This window comes from Strix aluco, chromosome 5, assembly GCF_031877795.1.
Source record: "Strix aluco isolate bStrAlu1 chromosome 5, bStrAlu1.hap1, whole genome shotgun sequence".
Classification (NCBI taxonomy): domain Eukaryota; kingdom Metazoa; phylum Chordata; class Aves; order Strigiformes; family Strigidae; genus Strix; species Strix aluco.
Window position 1 is genome coordinate 86,008,146 of NC_133935.1, and position 22,589 is coordinate 86,030,734.

The window sequence follows — 22,589 nt, forward strand, 5'->3', positions numbered from 1 at the left end:
GGATGCCCCAGGGGATCTGTCATGTCTCTACCTTGCAGACAAGTCTCTGATCTTTCCTTGTTGTCCTCAGAAACACAGCTACATGTTTACCTGCTGATCAAATCTCCTACTGTTCAGCTTGTTTCCCTTTGTCACCTGTGCTCTCTGCCCCTGAGGACATGTCCTTGGTGTGAGTGCCACATGGACATATCATCTCATGGGAGATCTTATTTATGTGGTTCTTCATCATTTCTCTGAGTGTTAACCACATGTTACAAGGTGTCCCTTCCTCTTAAATTTGCCATGAGGGAGCACCCCTCTCTCTAACCTGAGGGAGGGATTGCTCTACCATGTTGCTGTAAGTTTCATCAGTGAAATTTCCCTGTCATGTCAAGTCCTTCCTGACCACCTTGATCCCAAAACCCAACATTTCTCCCTAAGGACCATGAGCTGCCAATACCATTTGCACCCACATAACATCTGTCCATGGGACAAAAGCTGATGTTCTGTGCCATAACCCAAAGCCCCACTCTCTTCTTGGAGACTTGGTAAACCAAAGGAGCATTAGGACTGTGATAGCTGGAAAATCTGAGGTCCGGAGGTAGCAGGGGTGGGACTAAGATGGTAGATTGAGGCTTTTAAATTTATGTGAGGTGTGTGAGCTGACATCTGAGCTCCCTAGACAAGGCAGTTATTCAATACAGTCAGCAGAGCCTAGAGAACTGATTCACCTGCTCTAGCACAAGGGCTCTGTTCTGTTGCCCACATATAGGGCATCCAAGACAGCCACCTGGTCTTGGCAACTGTGACACAGGACCTATGGAGGACTTGGTCAAAGCAAAAAAAGGCCACCAAATGCCTATGTTTTGGTAACTGAGTGGAGCTTTGTATCTACTTTAAGGTGAGCTGTGTCTTTCTTTAGATGCCACTGACTGTACTGATGGGGCGCAGGATCTCCTTGGGCTGTAATGGGGTCTCAGCACCCAGCTCAGATGGAGACACGTGCATACACAGACTTGGCAGGTCACAATCAGAGTACTAAGCAGAGCTGAAAAGAGACTCAGTCTTCCACACACAAAGCACAGAGGTGGAAAGAACTGTGTGATTCACTCAGTGCTTCTGCAGGTAACCCCTCCATAGCAGCTAATACAGAACTGTTATCAAGCTTTATCACAAAACCATCTATATTTTTAGCACTCACTAATCCCAGTGGAAGATTACTTCAGACACTCATTCTCCTCCCATCCAGAAACCTTATTCTACCTTACAAACTAAATGGCCAGTTTATATCCATTCCATCCTGGGCCAAGAACTATCCACATCTTAAACACCCTTTCTCTTTCTTAGCCATTTAATCCCTAAATCCACATGAACAGTGGTCCTACCTCTGACCACCTTTGTTTTCTACACTCATTGTGAGCCATGCGTCTCTTCTTGCCCAAGCAGCTCTGCTAGACCTTCTGAAAGACTCTCCTAGCTCCATTTCCTTTTTTTTCCCAATACAGGCAGAAGAGTTACAATGTCCCAGCCTGGTCCTTTAGGCAAAAGAAACTCCACAACATTAACACCGTAAAATGTAGATCAAGTTAGGGGGGGGAAGACACCTTGTCCACGTTTCTATCCTACAGAGATATGTCTGTGTGTCTACCAATGCAGTGACCCTGTGCCTGCTCTGGAGTCCCTCCAAGGTTATGCCAGTGTAACCCTGATCAGATTTTCTGCTCTGTTTGTGTCCACACTGGTGGAAAAAGTGAGCTACCCTTCATGCCAAGTATCCCAAGGGGATAGCTGCAAGAGTGACAGGCAGGCCAGCAAATTCCCATCTACTTTCTGAGAGATGTTTCATCTGCAAATAGCTCTGACATGACAGAGACAAGTTGCTATTTCAGATATTTAAAGATATGGTATAACACTGCTTGGCCTTAATTTTGGGCTTCAGCAAGCTATTGATTTTTTGATTCTTTATATTATGTTAATGATGTCATGATCATATCAGAGCAGCAGTGTACTCCCGTAAAGCTCCAGAGTGCAATGTTTAATAGATACTGTTAGTATTAATTGATTTTTGCTATAACTCATTCTATGCATGCTTTCACTCTTACGGGTCATTTGGTTTTTTTTATTAACAGTAAATTCCCTAAACATCCAGGCAGAGTGAAAAGTCAAAGCATTTACTTCTTCTCTTAGCTTTTAATTTGGGAATGGGAGTAGTGGGGAAGGCTGTCTTCTTCAACTCGCCCAATCGATAGGAGATTAAGTATAACACTCAATAACTGGACTGATGTGTTCCTGAGCAGCTCAAGAGGCAGCCTCATGATATTTTGTCAGTTGGCCAGATGAGCTTATGCTATGGGTCTGCTCTCCTTCCCTTCTTGCCAACCCCTCCAGATCCTCCATCAATTAAAGTCAGGGGGGAATCCTCAAGGACAGATTCTGCCTCCAGTCCTTGAGAACAGGGAGGAGAACAGAGACCAGAGAATCACTGTTGCCCTGACAGTACTAGTAAGAATGAAGTCTCTATGATGCAGAAAATTACATTCACACTAGGTATACTGAGACCCTACCTAGAGAGACTGCAGAAGTCAGATCCATACCTGAAAATAAATTTTATGAGACAATAGGCTTAAGATGGAAAAATCGCTCTACTTTCTGGGTTACTCATACACTCAAAGTTACCTGCAAGCTTGTTTGCAGGATTGGGACTGGGTGAAAATGAGGAAGGCATTAGATTGTTTCATTCTCATCCATGTTTGCAGTTTCTCTTCTCTCTGAGAAAAGCACAGAGCTATAGCTCTTGGCAAGCATCCCAACGTCATCCTTCTACCATTATTAACTGGCTGGCTCTTTAGAGGCACTGAGTGGAAGAGGGCCAGGGAAGCCTGCAAGGAGTTAAAAAAAGCCACCTCTGGCCCAGCCACATCTCAGTGGTGGCTCCACCAGAGATGCTCCACTCTGATAACTCCTTATCAGGCCAGGCAAGCTCTAAGAGACAAGGAACAGACAAAATAGGGAAGTGTTATCTGAATTGAAATTCTTCCCCCTTGCCCTGCACAAAATAATCCAGTGCTCATTTGACAAGGCTGGCTGGCAAATGGGTCCCTTCCAAACATGTCTGGCTGCCTGTTCCCAGCTCCTCGGGTGCCAAGGGAAAGGACAACTCATTCAGGCTCCTGTCCCTCTCCTGCAGCTGAGAGTCTGCAGACAAAACTTGCACCTCTTTCTGGTGAAGTTTTGGGTCTGCAACAAAGCAAAAGGAGTCTGGTTTTCTTGTGGTCACCTTCCCACCTCAGCCCTGAGCCACGAGAGTGGAGCCCCATTAATACAAGTGAGAGTCTAAAGAGTTCTCACTTCACCCCCTTTCCTTCTCCATTCAACTGCAGGCAAGGCTTTGTTTCAAACATCTGAAGCATCCTGGCCTCCTTTCTACTCCTGGTACCAAGGATTAGAGGGAGGGGAGAGAGGATGCGACTGCAACCAGAGGACAGACAGCCTCTTGCAAAGATTTGGTTCTCAAGGTCCCCAAGGGCTAGTGCCCAGCACTGTCCAACACTGCAGTTCCTCTGCATGGCTTGGTGCATACCGTGTCTGGGTTTTGCACACCATTCCTATTTGCAAGAGGGGAAGAAGATATAAATGAGATCTTGCCATTTTCTGCTCTACTTTTTCCTGACAGCTCCAGCCTTCTGCCCTTCTCCCCAGACCTAGGAATCAAGCAGGGATGGAAAAAGGAGAGAACAGACACATAACAAACACCCCCACCCCCAAAATGTGCACTTAGCATCTGCACCAAGCTAACAAGGGAGAAGCCTTCCAGGCATGGGTGAGCTAGATTGAGATTATTTTCTTAACATGTCTCAATTAAAATGTAGATCTCCTTTACTGCCTGGGGCCAGAGGGGCAGGAGGCATTGGGAATGAGATATGGGAGGGAGAAGCAAAACTCAGGGATGTTTGCTTCATTCCTCCCTGTCCTGCCTGCCTTAACCCTTCTGGTGCCATCTCTAGCAGCCAGACAAGGGCACAGAGTGATTTGGTTATGTTCATTGGGTTAAGCAAGGAATTACACGAGTATTTGCACCTTGCCATGTCTGCTAAGGCTCCTTCTGCTTTAATTAAACAAACCCAAAACTTACTCAGCCACTGGTGAAATGAAATCATTATCATCATGCTTTATAGCCTATATTGTCTGGGAGCCTGCAGACACCAAGTCCAGCTCCTTACAGGACTTCTGCACGCCACTCATTGTCCGAAGTGCTTTAATGCTTTGGACCTCACAGCCACCTGTGAGGAGAGGAACTGTTATTCCTCTCCTATGTACAAGGGGCTAAAACACAGGAAAATTAAGGATTGGAGTAATTGTAAATTGGGTATTGCTTGATTTAGACGAGATGTTGGGGGATATGGTGTAGGGGAGAACTTTGCAGAGTAGGGCTGATGGTTGGACTCAATGACCCCAAGGGTCTTTTCCAACCTGGATGATTCTGTGATTCTGTGTGAATAAAGGAAACTGGCACTTCCAGAGGCCAATTCACCCCACTGCCTTAAACATCTCAGGGTCACAATGAATGTGTTCAGGAAAAGTCCCTCTCTTCACTGGCTGCTGAGACAAGAAACCTAGTAGTAGATGAGATAAATCCCATCATAGGTAACTTGTCCAAAATCATGCAAGGTATCTAGAGTTGAGCAGGGAAATTAATACTGCTCTCTCTTGCCTAAGAAAAATTCTGTAACCAGTGGACCATGCTGGTCTAAATGTACCAAGGGATCCAGAACTTGTTTTTCCCACTCAGAAACTGTCCCAGATCTTTTCTTACAACAGTGTCTCAGATTTTCAGCCCACACCAATTCTCAGTTCCTCATGTTATTCACAACCCCTCAAATCCCTTTAGCCAGGTTAGTCAGAATCATCCTCCAGCCCCTCCACTCTGTCCCAGCATTTCTGCTCCTCTGCCATGTATTTCTCTGTCTCCAACTTTCTCTTTAGTCTTAGCCACAAGATAACCAACAGAAAGACATGCTAATTGCTGGTGCAACTTCCTAGGCAGGGAAGCAAATAGTGGAGAAAAATAATCAGAAACCTTCCTTCCATTAGCAGGGGCTGATGCATGCTGTGTTACACGATACAGCCATGCCTGCTTTTAGTGGGGCTGTCCCATGTCCCTACAGTGCATAAAGAGCCCATAGCCAGCGGCAGAAGAAGTTCACAGCCAACACATCTGTTCTTCACTGTGAATTTGGCCTCCCCTCCAGGAAGATGGCAAGAAAACATGTTTTCTTTGAATATCCTGGTTTTTGCATCCAGCCACTCTGGTCTAGATCTGGCTCCAGGGATGAGACTCTATTAAAAATGCACCCATTACCCCTGGCAGAAATTAATTTTGTCCAATCTATTGGGCACTGGAACAGGAGGCAAGAAATGTTGTTCCATATCTTTACCTGCCACTCATCTCTCATATCACCACAGTCCTGCCAATGCACTGTTTTTCCCTGTTCTACTCTGTGGCTGACCTGCACTGGTGAGCCCTGTTGACACCCAGGGTTTGCTCTTCACTACTGGGGCAATTGGCTGGATTCATTTGCAAAATATTTTACTTAAATGTTGTGCTGTACATAAGGGAGGGACTTCTATATCTCCCCACAGGGCCAGAGATCAGGCTGTTGTCTGGCTCCTGTAATTCATGGAGCTAAACATCTGCGTCTGCATTGGTAGATGGTTCCTGGTATTGATATTATGCTATTCAAAAGCTGCTGAAAGCCGTATCTGAAGTGGAAAATGATGGAAGACAAGATGTTCAAGAAAACAGAACGATGAGTTGCTCAGATCCACTCACCAAACAAAAGAAATATGTATGTTGCTGGGGATAGGGAGAAGGGACTATGCTCATAGCAAAGCAAGGAGAATCCCACCAAAAAAAAAAAAAAAAAGCGCCCCACAGCAGGATGAGATAATTAGTTTCAACCTCAGAAACTCCTGTGAACTCACACAACCTGCCTCCAGGACCACAGTACTCCAGGGAAGGGAGATAAAATCTCCCTTGTACAGAAGCCAACTGGGAAAGGATGTACCTCTGCCACCTCTGCTTGGGGGAACAGTGCAGAGTGTGTGGGAGCAACAGGGAGAATTAGGGGCTGGAGACACATGTGCTGGTGGCATGTGGGGATATTTAGTGGCAGGTCTGCGAATGTGGGACTGTGCAATGGAAGATGACGGTATGTATTTATGGGTAGGAGTGTGTGTGTACAGATCCATGGAGAGAGTGAGTCTGGATAAACACATACCTTAAAGGTTTGCTGTGCTTTTCTTTAGGAGGAAGAGTTCCTGATCCTGCCCCCCCCTTCCCTTCTGATGCCTGTCACAGGTTGAGAATGATGAAATGTCACAGAAGAAAGAGTGGAAGCGCAAGGCAGACATACCCCTGCCCTGGGGAGAGCTCATTTGGTGTGACATCTTCCCTCATTGGCAGATCATTGGCTACAGAAGCACCCAGGAGCATCTGAGAGCAAGACAGAGAGCAACTCCATACAAACAGCCAGCAACTGAGACAGAGTTTCCCGAACCATCCATATATCACAACACTCACTGAGTGGCACGACCTTGCAGGAAACTCTAGCCCTGCTTTATTGTAAATTAGAACCTTGGAGGACTTTAAAATTCATGGGAGGAGTGCCACCGGTCAAGTTGCAAAACTCAGACCTGGGTTTTGGCCACCCTGAGAATATGGGGAGAGGACATCCCAAGCTGGGGTTGGTCTCTATTTTGTTGCTCACACACAGGGGTCTAAAGTCACTTGAGATGTCCTCAGGGCCCCAGCTGGTCCCCATCATCATCTTCCAGAGGAAACAGGTCTCCTGTAGACTCTGTGTCATATTTACCAGACCCAGGTGAATATCTCAGATATCCCAGACACCCCGGTTGCAGCAGACAGCATGGATGGGCAACTGGCTTGAGTTCCTTGCGTAAATAAAAACACCTATATTTCAGTCTCCTTATGTTCTCCATACATCTGTGTTTAGGCACCTGAATTAAGTCCTTATGTTGTTACTCCGTATCGAGATCTCCTTGCTGGTTTTGTCAACCTCCACTTTATAATCCACGTCAGAGTACATTCCTTCCCTGTGGCAACTCCTGTAACTTTGCACCTCAGCTCCAGTGATTTGACAAGCTTTTTAAGCTGATCAGGGTGATCATACAGCCGCCACCTGTCCCTGTTCCCTCCCTAGCTGTTACCCTAGATATATGTACTGTAGGTTATCTAGATATGCCACCCACCAGTGCGTAGTGTCCCACAGCAAGGGAAATGCTGAGATGACAAAGGTGTGCCCCCTGTCAGGGAACCAGCATACAGGAAGTCCTCTAGAAGGTCCCCAGGTACCACTGAGCACCATTATGCCTTTCTCATTGCATGTCCCAGCGCATGAAAGCACCTCTTAGATCATGGCAGACTGTGTGCTGTGTTTCACATCAGAGAAGAAGAAACCCCAGAGATCTTTCTCTGTAAAGGCTGAACTTTCTGCAGTGCTAAACCTGAGCTGCTAATGTTTCAGTGATGGACACAAATCCCAAGTAGGACACCTAACTCACAGGGCTGCATCAGGAGAAAGCTTCTGCTGGAACCCACTGCACAAACTAATTATCTTCCTGCCCCTCCCCACTGCCCTCAAGCAAAATAAGCTAATCAAAGAGGAAGGTTGTTATCAAAACACATTTACCACACATCTTCGTTTTATGGTCCACAGTGCCCAGTGCTGTCCCCGAGTTGCCTCAGGCAGGCACAGCCACCGAGATAATCAACCTGTGAAGGGCACAGCTCTGCCCTGTACTTCTAGGTGGATTGGAGCAGAAAAAGTGCTCCCAAAAGGGATACGAGGGCATCTAGGGAATGGAGGGACATCAGTGGTGCTAGACACACAACATGCAGGTACAGCTCTCCAGGACTAGTGATCGGCTGTTCTGCTCAAAGGTACAGGGCTGGTTCAGAGTGGTTTATTCAATGTCATCACCCATCTGTAGTGAAATGGGATTCCCAGGAGCCTCTGTTTCACTCAGGGCTTTATCACCATCAATAGGCATGCTCCCCGTCCCAAGAATTTCCTCCTACTCTCTGGACTAAGAGCCCCGATCTCATTTCAAAAGGCCATTGGAGAGCTGTCACATTTGGGGCTATTTCCTCTGCTCCAAAGGAGAGGCAGTGCCTAGGTGTGAAATGATGGGTACTTTAGCTATACCTCATCAGACAGATTAAAGATTATCTAGGCTCGCTGCAGAATGCTTAATGGGCCAATGTCACTCTACGAAGCCCCCCTGCTGCGCGCTTCCCTCTGTGCAAAGGCTGAAATGCTGTCTCCAGTTTCGATAACTACCTGAGAAGAAGTGGGAATCACTCTGTGCCAAGGCCAATTGTGGGAAGATGACTCCACTTTCCCTTGCTATCAGATGGAAGAGGTTCACAGGCCATGTGCACGCCTGTCTGAGCCCCAGCTGTGACTGGGGAGGAGTCAAACCACGTGCTGTTTGGAGACAAGATATCTTGACAGCTGGTTCACTCCTACCCTTGCCACCGTTGACTGGCAGTGCTAACACTGCCAAACAACTGTTTGGAGACTTTCAAATCAAATGAAAGATTTCAGATTTCCTGCAATTACTTTCCCTCTCAGCATTTATGTTTTTCTTCCCATTGTGTATGAACAGCATGTACCTGGGGGTATCTGCCCCAGATACCTCAGACACACAGGGGTATTGAACATAACACCTGAAATAGCCCTGAGCTTCCCCTCTGACGGGGACGATCAGCCCAGCCAACTACAAGTTTCCAAGGCAATGCAGGATTTGAGCCGGAAGCCATTTGCTCTTCGTGTGGCTGATCCACCTTTAGGAAGATTAGGACAATTGTCATGTACCTTTGACATGGAGAGGGTCTCCCAGTATTTGAAGGCACCAAGAGCTGATCTATGACAAGACATTGCTAAGGCAGGAAAGGATACAGAAAGCTTTCCATACAAAAAAATGTTCCAACCATGATTTCAAAGACTTATTCATTATGCCTGGCAAATGCAGAACACCTACGCCTTGGGACATAACAGCATGGGGAGTAAAAAGCAGGGACAGCTGAGAACCTGGTATCTTGTAGTGGAAGCTGAGGGTCTGTTGGATCACAAGCCCCTGCAAGAATGAGTAAATCACCCTTTTCTCGCCATCTGCTAGAGCTGAGAGTGGTACAGGACTGGGTGTGATATTCCACCCTCCTGCCCTGCTGGGTCACTGAGGCCTGATCCATACAGCCCTTCCCAGTGCCCCTTTCCCACACAGCACTTGAGATATCCTCCCTCCCCTACACAGGTGGAGGAAAAGACTGGGAAGGAAAAGAGAGGAGGTGAAGGGGAAAAGAAAGAAAAAAACCTCAGCCTGAAAGACACTCACAGTCTTTCAGACAGCAGAAAGCCAAGCAAGCAAAAGACCCTTCAAAAAAGGTCTTATTGCAGCAACTGTAGGCAGCTTAGGTTACCCGAGACTCTCTAGTGATTCAGAAGACTTTGACCAAGAAAGTTAAAGCCAGGGACGATCAATGAGCCTCTGCAAGCAGCATCGCATCAGGTTACCTGCTGAGACGAGACAGCGGGAGCTGCACTTTATAACTTTTTCTTTTTTTTTTCCTGGTCTGGCAATGAGTCTGAGAATGGATGACAAACCTCCCTTCCCTTCCACACTAATCCCTCACTCTCTGGAAAACAACTTGTTTAAGTGCCTTTTTTCCTCCATATTGTATTAGAAATGAGAATTGTAATTTTTGGGTAGGCAAGTATCCTGCGGCTACAAGGCAGACAGGAAAAGCTGGAGAGTACAAGGATGTGGAGGGTAACTTCCCAGATACTGGGGTAAGTGTCTGCTGCCAGAGAACAGCATAAAACCCTTCTGAACAGGGCTGTCCTTTTGTGGGTAAACCAAAAAATTCTCATATGGCTTCTAAAGTGTCTCATAAACACCATCTCTGCTGCTGCAGCTATCCAGTTAATCCATGGTCAGCTCAGCCTGAGTTATTGTGCTTACCAGATTCTGGTCATCCCTTGACTAACCCAGAGCCAAAGGGATCCAGGAAGATGGCTTGTATGTCTCGTATCTAAGAGCCTTCTGTCATTGTTTCCTTCATGGGGTGAGGATGTCTACAGGAGGCCATTGCAGCCTAGTCCCATGGTTCAGGGCCTCTCCTGGCACTTGCTCTGAAACTGAGGTGCAACTGGGCTGTAAAGCCAACAGAACCAGTTCGGGTCCCTAGATGAAGTTCTTGGGTGCCAGAAGGACACACGAAGGACACACAAAGTACACGTGCAGCTCCTCACAGATTAGCAGAGGAGCGCAGAGAGCAGAGCCAACTCCTGGTTCTGCCACCTCTATGGTAGGACAGACTGGTGATGCTTACACAAACCCTCTTCTCTCTGCAGCAGTGTTTGTTGATGGTCTGCTTTGCTCAGTCTCTAGAGCTGGTATAGGCTTCTGGGGCAAGAAGGAAATCACAGATGCCTAAAAGTTTCATTTTAATTAAAAAAAAAAAATAATGCTTCACTTCAGAATGGCTTTTTACTTTGAAATTTTAAGCAATTTACTAAAACCTGAAATAAAATCCCAAACTAAGAACTTCCGAGGTCTAAATTAATCATTCTCCAATTACTAAATGGTATCATCCCCTTCTAAAATGTCTTTCAAGAACATTTCTTATTAAAAAAAATAATCGGCCCACTACAAGCTAGAAAAAAAGGTTTTGAAATACCACGAGTCCTCCCAGAAAATGGGACTATTTGCCTCTGTGATTGCAATTTATGATCTGTCGGCCAAGGACTCCCCATAACAGCAAAGGCAGATCCCGGAAGCAGGAGGCTGGTGTCTAGGGCCTCCATCCTCCCTTAAGGACACCTTGTGCGTGTTCGACTATTCATCCCAGAATTAGACAGAGGCTACATGAGAACGAAATGAGGCAGCACAGGTAAAATCTAGCAGTGGCAGCTAACATAAGGGAGCCTGGGACAGGTCCCTTCTGCACCCAGTATATTTCCCCTTTATAAAGTGTTGCCTCTCCCTATAAGGATGCTGCTCTTCTGCACCAAATATCCATTCTGCTGGTAGCTGGGGTGTTAAACACAACCCAGAGACACTGTGCAGGGCTGAAAACTTGCATGGTCACCACATGCACATGGACCAGTGCTTCTGCACGTCTGCTCTGGAGTTGGTGTTGGGCCAGACAGGAATAACAAGGGCTTATTTGGCTGCAGAAGGGTTTATCCCTCCTTTGAGGGAAAAGACCCTCATCTATCTCTGCCCCTCTGCATGCAAGGGGGAGAGGAGGTAGAGGAGGGTAATAGTTTGGAAATGGATGGAGACAGAAGAAACTTTCTGGGGGGTTTAGAGGGGTAGTCAGATATTGGATGGCATCTTTGAACGCTGTTGCATCTGACATATGAGGAAGTTGCAATTCATTTCAGGCTTGGAGAAAACTTTGCCCTGCTCTCATCCCTTTCTGCAGCCCCCCGTTTGGGCTGGTGACATTGCTGCGACCTTGCAGCCAGGCACCGAGTGCCTCCGTGCCAGCTATTAGCTTTTCAGCCTGGTTCCTCCCCCCAGCTCCCACCCCGGCCTCTCGCCCTCCCCTGGAGACCTGTGCAGCAACCGAGCGCCACATTTTCAATTTACACCAACTAAATGATTCATCGCCGCCTAAAGAGGCCTGAACAGAGCCCAGGAGGGGAGCAGAGCTATAGCAGGGAAAGGGAGGTGGGGGACAAGATCGGGGCTAAAGATACTGAGATGAAAAGCTCCGGTGACCTGCTCTGTATCGGCTGTCCTCTTCTCCGGGCACAAGCCAATCAATCCTTCCCCCCTCCTTTCTCCTGCAGCCGTCTGTGAGTCTGTCTGTCTCTTTCTCTCTCAGCGGACTCGAGTTTCTCTGTGTAAGGTTAGGACAGCAGAGCCGTGGAAATCGATTCCTGAGCCCTGGCACACCGCCCTCCATGCAGACAGCCCAGCTCCGCCGTGAGACGATGGATGGAGAGCCGTCCCCAGGCGTCCCCAGACCTCTCACGTGGCAGGAGCTGAGGACAGCTTGGAAATGGGGGTCTGGGGAAAGGGTCTGCATCCACCCTTGAAGTGCAAATCCAAAATAAGAGAGACCCACATGGGAGAGACAAAAAGATACATGCCGTACCCAACCTGGCAGTTTTCACCTGTCCCCCAGCCTACCACTGTTCCTCTTGATGGTTTATGCTGGAGAAGAAACACAAGTGAAAGGCATGGCTTTGCCTATGGGCAATCTGGTTTCCAGTACCACTGTACCCCGGGTCTTGCACAGCCTGACTGCCTCCTCCATTCCTTCCACAAAACAGCTCCCACATCAGCATGGCTGGATTCAGCCATGTACTGGAAAGCCCCTGGGATTCCTGACTGGGAGGGAAGAGGAAGGGTTAGCATTCACAAGGGGAAATGCTTAAGGCACATTTCCCCAGAGATCCTTGTGCAGGAGTCGTTGACGATGCATCCCACTTGACAAAAAGTCTGTTAATGAATCTTAAGGGGTTCTGATGTGAAAAATATTCTAATAAGTGATCTAATATTATGACACTCTTACCCTGAATATCCTGCACAGCCAGACTTTGGTGAGTGGGATGTAATTGGCTTCTCTGCTCTCAGGGCTACCTAAAACTGAGACCCAGAGAGGAACACCTGAGGCTGCACTGAAAACCCCTTCCAAGCTAGGACTGGAAATCAGATTTCTTGACTGCAATGGAAACTAGGGGGAAGAAACAGACTGGAGTGGGATTTGATAACATTTCCTTTCCAACTGCTTCAAAAAAGTCCACAGGGAATCAATCTCAGTGACCCTGCTGCAAGGTACATAAATAAGAGGTGCCTCTCTTTTCCAGATAAGGAACCAGGGGTTAAGTGACCAGAGGGAGGAGGGCATGGGGATCCTGCCATCAGTCAGGTCCAGACTGCGAGGCCAAACTTCTCCTTGAAGGACTGAGTCTGTATGGGGTTTTCTTGTTCTAACTGAGTTGATGCTGTCACCCTCACTCGTCACCAGCCATCATATTTCTGACACTCCTTCATGATGAGCTGCTGGGTAATCTGCAGTTGTGTCTGCCCCTTTTCTCTCCTTTTGGGGATTTATTGCTGGATGTATTGATTGCTTGTTGCTACTGACCCTGGACGGCAGGAGATGAAGTATCTAGCATTGCTGTGGTACAATCAACAGCCAAATCAATGTTTCCCTAAACTGCCTGCACAGAGTCTGTGCTTTCCCTCCATTGACAGAAAAACACCCAGTGCTCTGTAGGATGGATGCAGGATAAGATGAAATGGAAATATACTATAGAGCTGTATTCAATTGAAAATATCTTCACGTCAGCAGTGTGAACCTACCAGACCACAACTCAGGACTGGTTTGCCAAGGATCCCCTGAATAATTCCAGAGTTTGAGTCAAGTTTTTGGACAAGTTTTGGGATGGATCACCTAAATCTGATCTGAAATTAAGCAGATTGGCATGGCTTTGGATGAGGATCACACAAGCTAAAGAGCATCCACAGAAGGTTGGCATATGGTACAGGTTTGTTCCCTTTTCTTCTGTTCCATGAAGGAGAGGTAGCAAACAGAGTCACTTCAACTGGATCACTGTCTCCACCAGGAAAGTTTGCAATCCAACAGGAAGAATTCAGAGGTGAACTCATCAGAAGACAGACACACTGCAATAGCAGGGTCCATCAGAAAAACCCTCCATTGCTGCCAAGGACACTGTGAGACTTGGAGTGACGGCACCCTGCAGAGCCATGCTCAGCTGGAGACGTTTGGTTAGACACTTTCCAGCCACTGTCTCTGCTGAGAGGTTCTTGGCAGATGAGACCACCCTGCCACTCATAGCCAGGAGCTCAGCCAACCCGACACCTCCCTCTCCACAGCTTTGGCAGAGGGCTCTCTGCAGGAGGAGATCACTGGCAGTGAAGGCTGCAGAGAGGAAACTTCAAGATCAATAGCATCATTAAAAAGCCTACAGAAAACAAAGCCAATGAACTAATCTCCCAGCCCTGAGGAAACCTGGATCCAGTGCTCCTTGAGAGGCGCTGGATAAGCCAGTACCATAGAATAATGAAATGGCAAAATGAGGTCCCCTCTTGGCCCATTATACAGAAGCTGACGAAGGTGGATATAGACAAATTTGCTCGGCATCCTGGACAGATAAGCCAAATGAGCAGTTTGGCTCATTTGTGCTCATTCGGCACAGTTGAGTTGACCCACACAGGTCAAATGTTCAACTTCACAGTCAATATTTTCTCACAGTGAGCAAACAAACTATAAGGTCCCCTTGAAATATACCTTGGAGTGGACCCCATCATGCTTACAGGGACCTGATTCCCCTCTAAGGGCAATGGAGATCATGGCAAGTCTGAAAGAGGAGAGATTCAGGTCAGCAGTGGAAAGTTGGAGGTGCTGAGACACATGTCTGAGCCAGGCTGCTAGTTGGAGCCAAGCTTCCTGAAGCATTGGAAACAAGAAGGTAAGTGTCACCCAGAGAAGGGCTGCTGGAGGGTTTGATTCAAAATACATCAGGGTGGACAAGTGCTTTCCTGGTGCAGTCAGCAGACTGTGGATCAGGCAGTTGAGGAGATCTGACCAGTTGCTACCACCCTTCTCTTCCCTTGTCTTCCAAAAAATGCTTCTCAGTTAAACAAAGACTCCCCCAGTAAGTCCCAGAGACCTTCCTGGAGGTACCTGGGTGACTCATTGGCTCACCTGGCTCAGCCAGGGACCGAGACGGCATTTTGCATCTCTGTCATGTGTTATCACTGCTGTTGAGAGAAGATGGTTGGGGGAAAAGCAGGGCTGGCAAACACCAGCAGGTACTTACGTGTTGTGAAGAACACACCATCCACAGTGAGGGTCGCCTGAGCCCAAGCACTCGCTGCAGGTCTCGTACTGGCTACACGACTCCACGGGCACCCGAGTGAGCTGCAGAAGGAAAGGGGACAACTTGTCAGGCTCTGCACACCCATAATGACTTGACCAAGGTGCCATCCTCCCTGTCCTCTTCCTCTGGTGCCTGTCCTCCCAGAGGGACATCCCTGCAGAGATCGGCAGGGACAGACAGAGGGATGTGGCTGCAGATTAATCCAGAGTTCAACCCGGTGCAACCCCTATTGAGATCAGCACCTCCCCTTGGCCTTCTCCTCTTCCCCACAGCCTTTCATACTTCATTGACAGATGACCTCACCTGCATCGTTTCACAGGGAATCAGCAAATCAGGCAGGCTGTGTGCAGGCTGTGGTGACCTGGTACCTTGAGGCAATTAAACAACATGTGATCTTCTGCAGCAAGTTAAACTCACTAGATCTCAATGCTGTCCTACACTCTGGTTGTGGACCCTGTTGCTTTCTGGCTTCCTGTGAGAACTGAGGTCTCGTGAGGTTTTTGTCTTCCTCCCATGACCTTCCACACCACACTGGTCCCAGGAGAGCATTAACTCCACTCCCCATTGCCCATGCATCTTTCCAACCATCAGTTGTCCCATCCCTGGAGAGGTTGCTCCCAGCAGGAAAAGGACAAATGCTACCAGCCTGAGTATTGAATGAACTTCTTGTCACCCTGACTTTGCAGCTCAGAAGGCATTAAAGGTGGACCTGAAACACCCATCTACTGACAAAATACTGCATTTTATTATCTTTTTTTTTCTTTCTTCCTTTTTAATTAAAGTATTTCCACCAGAGATTTCAAAGACAGAAGGGACTGCCTAGCCTGACCTCCTGTTTAACGGACCAGAGACTTTTGATTCCCATTAGGTTTTATAAGCCCCTTACTTCTTTTGAAGCCAAACATACAATTTGGGCCCAATGACCTGATAGTCTCTTTTCCATTGAATAAGCTTCAGAGAGCTTCTATAATATACAGTCAATTGCCAGTGCCTTCACCCCAGCTCATGTCAGCAGGGAGAGTTTATTCCTTCAGATGATATACTGTGGTATTATCCTGATGAAACACCACTGAGAACTGCCAACTATAAACTGAAGAACAGTTACTTGTGACAAATGACAAGGGAATACACCTGGATCCTAGTGACGATTTTTTACTTGGTGCAACATTCAAGAGAGTTTGAGCTTTGAAGTGATGGATTAAGATTCATTGTGATTGCATCTGCAAATGAACCAAGAACTGGCTTTTATATATAAATATATAACAGGCAACATTCCAGCTATTTATGAAGACCTTTTCTGTTTGTATCAGAAATTGTCTTCCTAACCTCTGTAGAGACACCCCGCATGGTAGTTGATAGTCTATGAGCAAAAGCTAAATATCTGTATTTTTACCTCTGGCAGGTGGCAGTAGCTTCAGAAAACTTCAGATAGAAATATGATGGGATTTATTTACCATTGCACCATTGCCTGCGTCAAGTCACCCAAAGAAACTAACTGTGGCTACTGAAAGCTTTTAATGAAAAGGGAGAATGTGAAAAAAAACAAACCACAAAAATGCCTTTCTCAAATTGAATCTATTGCCATGAGCATAAGAACATAATCAGGACAGATGACAGAGCAAAGAAAATGGGAAGATCAAAACAGGGAACGAGTCATTCAAACTTCTGTAACTATCAAGAAGTTTCAAAGGTAAGATGGCTTGGCCATGAAAGCAATTGTTCCACCTTCCTTAAGCTTCAGGTCAAGAAGGTATCAACTGTTCATCAAATATAAATTGTATGCTCCAGGATTTCACCCAATTAGACTTATGTTGAACCCAATAGTCTGTGTCGCATCCAACTTCCAAAAAGACATACAATTTTTTACAAGAAGACATCAAGGGGTAGAGACCTAATAATTTCTTATGTTGGCCATTTCCACCTGTTATTACTACCTGAGAAAAATATCTTGTGGATTATTTTTCCTTGAACACATCTACTTTGACCATGTCTATGTCCTAAACATCAGAGTACTCACAGAAGAGGCAGATAATTCAGTTTTGAAAGACTAAATCTGACATTCCTCAATCCGGATGCAATCAATTGTGTAATTTCCACCTTGTAACACAGATGGGATTGGCTATGCAGTTCCTATCCATGCTACCCTCAGTTTAACATACGGTGCTGCTCGATTTATCCTCATTAGCTGTAGATAGTTCTCCTGAACCTGTTTCTGAACTAGTTTACATCTGTCTTATAAAAGTGAGCCTTGGTTAAGAAGTTTAGATCAGAACATGTGCTTTTCCAATGTCTAGTGGTGTGGGGTTTGAATGTTTGAGTCAGAATCCACTTGTGACTATGAGTATGTACAAGAAAGAAGTCCTAGAGTACTGAAATTTGCTATTTCTTCACAAATTGCTACAAAAAGAGTAGGTTAAAAGCAGCCTCTGTAGGTTTTATTATTATTTAATTAGCTGTCAAAGGATATCCAAGCTCCTTTCAGAGAAGAAACCTATTGGGAATCCAAATCTTCATCTTTGCAGAAATACTTCCTTTTCAGTGCATTTAAGGTACTTGTTCTCTAGAAAATGTAGTTTGTATGTTGTATAGGACCACACCTTGCTTGTGTCACAGGCCCAGAGAGCACAGCTATGCAGTACGAGCTTGCAGCAAGCTTCATCCCACATCCTGTCAAGCACAACAGAGTAATAGGTGTCCTGTGTCACCATTTGCATTGCTATGTGTTATTCCTGCTATACGAGACCTTTTACGAGTTCACCTCAAGTAGCTTTATTGTGAGATTAATTAAAATTGTACCACGCTGATAAATGTCTTGGGCTGTAAGTGTCAGACCTTCTAATTAATAAAGAAAGAAACTACAAAAAACAAAGGAGCTGTGACTGAAAGGAAAGCCACCTAGGGGTCGTCAGCTGAAAAGAAAAAGAACATCAAGCAAATAAGGCACATCAGAGGTCTTATTTTCCTTTGGAACATAAACTGTAATTAATTCAGCTCAGCTTTCCAAGTTGAAAGTTTTGAGAACTGACCGTGCCCCCAGGGAGTAGTCAGTTCTTTATGCTGCCCCTAAAATATCTGAAAAAGAAAAGTCCATGCAGCCTCCCAATTACACTGCCTTGCCATTATTCACTGCAATGAAGGGACTAGACAGCTCTGAAGGTTGAAATCTCCATTGTAAACCAGACTGTGATTACTCCTTCCATCCCTTCTCCACCCTTGGAAAGTCTAACAAACTTCAAGGTCATTTCCCAACCTCGGTGAGGCTCCCTACAGCTCATCCTTCATCAGGGTGGAACTTGGATTCAACATTTTTGCAGCGAATATAACCAGGGTTTCAGCAGACAGAGGATTAACAAAAGCAAGGTGTCCTTCATTTTGGGGCACTATGAGCCAGGTTAGAGTCATTTATATTCATGTAATGGTCACGGCTTAACTGATATTTTGGCCTCACTCTGCTAGAGCAATATATGGATGTAAGAAGAGACTGTTGTTGTTTTAAGGGCTTATATCCCATATGTGGTGAAGTACATATCCCCATTTTATCAATCTCATTTATAAAATGTAGTTTTATTGATTTTCAGCAGAAGCTGAAAGTGAGGTCTCATGCAGCTGACGTAGGCGCTGTCTTTGAAGATGTGGGCTTAAAGCACCTGAGCAAGTTCATGCAAGAAGTCCAGGAAAGACCTGATTATTGAACACTAACTTATTAAGTACAGCATATTTAGACTTTGGGTTCACTGAAATACTGAAGAAATGATGGTAAGGTTCCTACAGATCCCTATCCACACACCTGATGGACATCTAGGACCTGCTGTGCTTTCAAGGCTCTGTCCATAGCAGACAAGAGGGACAGATCATCTCTGAGGTAGGCAGCATTGCCAGATCAGCCAGCCCACCATAGGATTTCCAAGATCACTGCCGTGCATTGGAGGGCATGAAAAAACCATGAGCCTCACCACTAACACCTTTCTTGAACAGGGAAGACCAAAAGGTCAGGACCTGTATCCCTCAGGCAGCTTCACCATCTAGACTGTTCCCTACTCATAGCTATCCCGAGTGAGATGCAATCCCAGAGCCAGGGTTGGGCAAATGGTAAGTGAATCTGATGTCCTTCTCAAGGGCAGCAAGAAAACAACGAACAGGTCCAGCTGCCTTAGCTGCAGCAGGATTTGGAAAGATATTTCACTTCATCAACACATTCACTCACCTGTCCCCAAAGAAATCATTCATGAGTTTCTGGCTCACAAGAACATCTTGAAAAATCTGGCAAAATCTTCAAACTCCTGTATGGTTCAGAGCTCACCTGCTACATACAACTTCAGGGCTTTTCACACAACACTGGGTCCACTCTCACCTTTGATCCAGCCTGAATTCTAAACTGCAGCTTCTCCAGCTCCCCGCCTCACTTCTACCCTCTGTTTCTAGTATGAATGAGTTACAGAAAGTCATTTAAAAAAAAAAATGATTGAGGTTTTTGGATCTGATAGACACTAACAGCTAATCCTGTTAGAAATTTGGCTCCTGCTTCTGCCACTATATATTCACAAAAGCTCCTGCTATGTGCTCAGTCATAATTTTCTGGCTCCCATTTTTGACTTTTTTATTTCAATATACATTACTTTTTTTCCCCCCTTAAACTGCCAACATTCTGGTCAAAACCTGAATCATTGCTCAATCTCTGCTGTTATAATTGGATGTTAATACAGCGGCAGGATTTATTCAGTCTGATGGACTAAGTTAATTTAAATGTACAAAAAGGCATCTTAAGTAGCCAATTTCCTCTGCAACAGTCAAAAGATACATTTCCAAAACACTGAACAGTGACTTTGTCAAGCCATGTGGGTTCTGTGAATGCTGCTATCTTTCAAGACTCAGCCAGCCCCGAAAAACTGCATAAAGATTAAGAGAGGAGCTTATTTGATTTCAATGCCTTGAATAGAGTGTTCGTGATAATACAGTTTATTGAATAGAGCAAGGCAAAAAACACCTAAGAGACCACTGATGGAACCAGATTCTTCACCCTTAACAGAGTCAGTGAGGATGTTCGGTCACCTGCACGGCATCCCAGGATGCCACTTTTAATTTGGCCTGAATTATGGACAAAAAGACCTTGAATTCCTCTGTCATGTTTGAGATCCTGTGCCTCATCCACCTGACCTACAGACTCAGCAAAAAGCAGGAACACAGAAAAGCAAAGCCCAGGGAGCTAGAGCACGTCTTAGTTACACTGGCAAGAAACAGGACTCACACGCATGTAGATGACTGTAAAACTGGTGGGAGGGGAGATGCTCCTGCGGGGATAGAGACGAGGATCTGTGTTTGATTCCAGCCTGCCACTCCAGCATGATAAGTAAACAACTTGCCAGTCCCACTGGGACAGGGAATGTCATTTCTCATCAGACACCCCCAAGCTCTTCCTCTTCATTGTAGCACTCTTCCCAGAAAATCCATGCTTACATACTTGGGAAATTGGAGGCTTTAATTAAGGAGAGTTAATTGGAAGCAGCAGTAGCTGTCAAGGAAAAATGACACAATAATTAAACTGGGGGTCAATGTCCCACTGCGTGGCAGGGTAAATTACCTGTCCAAATATACTTGTTCACAAAGGGCTTCCTACCTATGGCTGTATGTGAGCTGCTTCTCCTCCTCTCCTCTTCACTGCCCTGAGCTGTCCTGCATGTCTTTGGTGACAGACATCTTTGCTCTGGCATTGCCAGACTAAATTCCCAGTCTCAATCACACACCATGCATGTGAACAGAGCTAAAGCAGTGAGCGATATAGAAAGATTAGAGGTCCACAGCCTCTGTGGCAATAGCCCCAAGAAGCCTTTGGGGTAAGGCTGAGGATGTCAGTTTCCATCAGATGCTCTCACAATGAGATTGCTATTGGTGTTCCTGCAGCAGTGCAATTCTCTTCTCTGTGCCTCCCTTGGCAGGACCCTGCTTTACAGCTGGCTCAGAAAAGCCAGTGTGGGGACTTCGGTAAGGCTTCATTTCTGATCCATCAAGTCTGTAAATCTTGCAGGTTGTGGTGAACAGCTTCAGCATGGGAAGTATGCAAAGCAAGGGTTTTGCCCTCTCACCAAAGTCTGTCTGTTACATCAGAGTCTAAGTCTAAGCTAGAAATCCAGGTTCTTCTGAAGGAGAGACCTTTGACAGGGCAGGATTTGTCTGCTCTCTGTTTTATATGTCTACCCAGGGATGAGATAAATCACGACCTGGATGTTCCTATGTCTATCCACTGAATATAAAGGAGTCTAGACAGTCAGGTGAGGTGGAGACATTTACAATGTAGATGTTGAATACTGGGTGAGGTGAATCTCACATCAACGACATACTTAATTTTCTGCTATTCCTCTAACCTTGCCACAGCAAACAACCTCCAAACATGCTAAGGTCTCCCCTCTTCCTAACTGTAGCACCGGAGTAATCAATCACAATACAAAATGCATTTTCTTTATTCACTGGGAAAGCAGTAGAGGAAATTCACTGTGTTACATAGCTAGAAAACTCTTCCAGGAACTCAAAAGACCTTGTGTGATGACACGGACTGTGTTTGAACAAGCTCCTTTCACCATCTGCTCTGTAAATACAGTCCTCGTGCTTTGCTGCATCCAAGCTCATTCCTGCTCTCTGTTCTGGCTTTACTTACAAAGGAACAGACACTCAAAAATTATCTCAGTCCTTTTCTTGAAGGCTGGGTAGCTTCCCAGGTTCCCCCTTCACAGCTGCTCAGCCTACACCCTGTTGCTGTCCCTTCTTTGAAGAAGTCTGTCACGCGTAATGACTCTTCTCCAAAAAGCATCAGTACTCGAGGAGAAGCTAAGGACACACCCTCCTGCTATGAGTATGACTGGCAACCTCGAGATTGAAGAGCGTGTGTCCAGAGGTTTCAGTGTTGAATTTCATTCAGCCTTTCTCTGAATTCACTTTTGTTTTTTTTCCTTACCAAGGATGCAAATCTCTTCCTCAGATAGGATAGCAGCAGTGCATCCCATTGGCATGATGATGTGCTGTCTGCACAAGGCAGGAAATTTATTAGGAGAAATCACAGTTCACCAGCTCAGAGGTGTGGAGGGAGTGTCAAGTGATTTTTCCCCAATCTTGATGAAACCAGCCACCTTCTTACCCACCCTGCAAACCATCAGCTCTTGCCAACTCTCTCTGTCTGTAGTATTCCGTGTTTCTCCCTGACAGGTCCAGGTAGCTTCAGATCCTCCCTGCCTTGTTTACTGTTAAATCTTTATCCCATAGTCAAGTGTTTCAGTCTGTAAACTGTAAAACAAATGATGTTTGGCTAAATGTTTGTGTTCAAAAGCCTTCAAAATAGAGACCCTCATGTCACAATTAATGCAGGGTCAGCCTAGGCTTAATGAGAGCCGGTGCCTGCGTAGTTACTGAAGCATGCCTGCCGAGCAAGGGATAGATTGTTACTCAGGCTCTATAAAGACTATATATAGATTTAATTGGGAGCTGTAATGGAATTTATGTCACTGCAATGGGCTTATAAAGTCCAACATCACTTGAAGGCTCCTGGTGGAGGCGTGAAGAGTTAAAACACACAGGGAGAAGTTAATAGTTGTTCCTACTGGGGATGGCTACTTTCCGGGTCATGTTGTTCCACCGTTTTCCCAGAAGTTCTCATCCTTCCACTCAGTTATCAAGGAG

General features: G+C 45.9%; 1 protein-coding gene across 1 annotated transcript in view; it reads right to left on the bottom strand.

Annotated features, from left to right (window-relative positions):
- Positions 1-22,589, bottom strand: part of PLXNA4 (plexin A4) — a 429,072-nt gene that overhangs the window by 143,064 nt on the left and 263,419 nt on the right. The window contains exon 4 of the mRNA XM_074828081.1: positions 14,865-14,965. Within this exon, the coding sequence (XP_074684182.1) occupies positions 14,865-14,965 (101 nt within the window). The remainder of the gene's footprint in view (positions 1-14,864; positions 14,966-22,589) is intronic.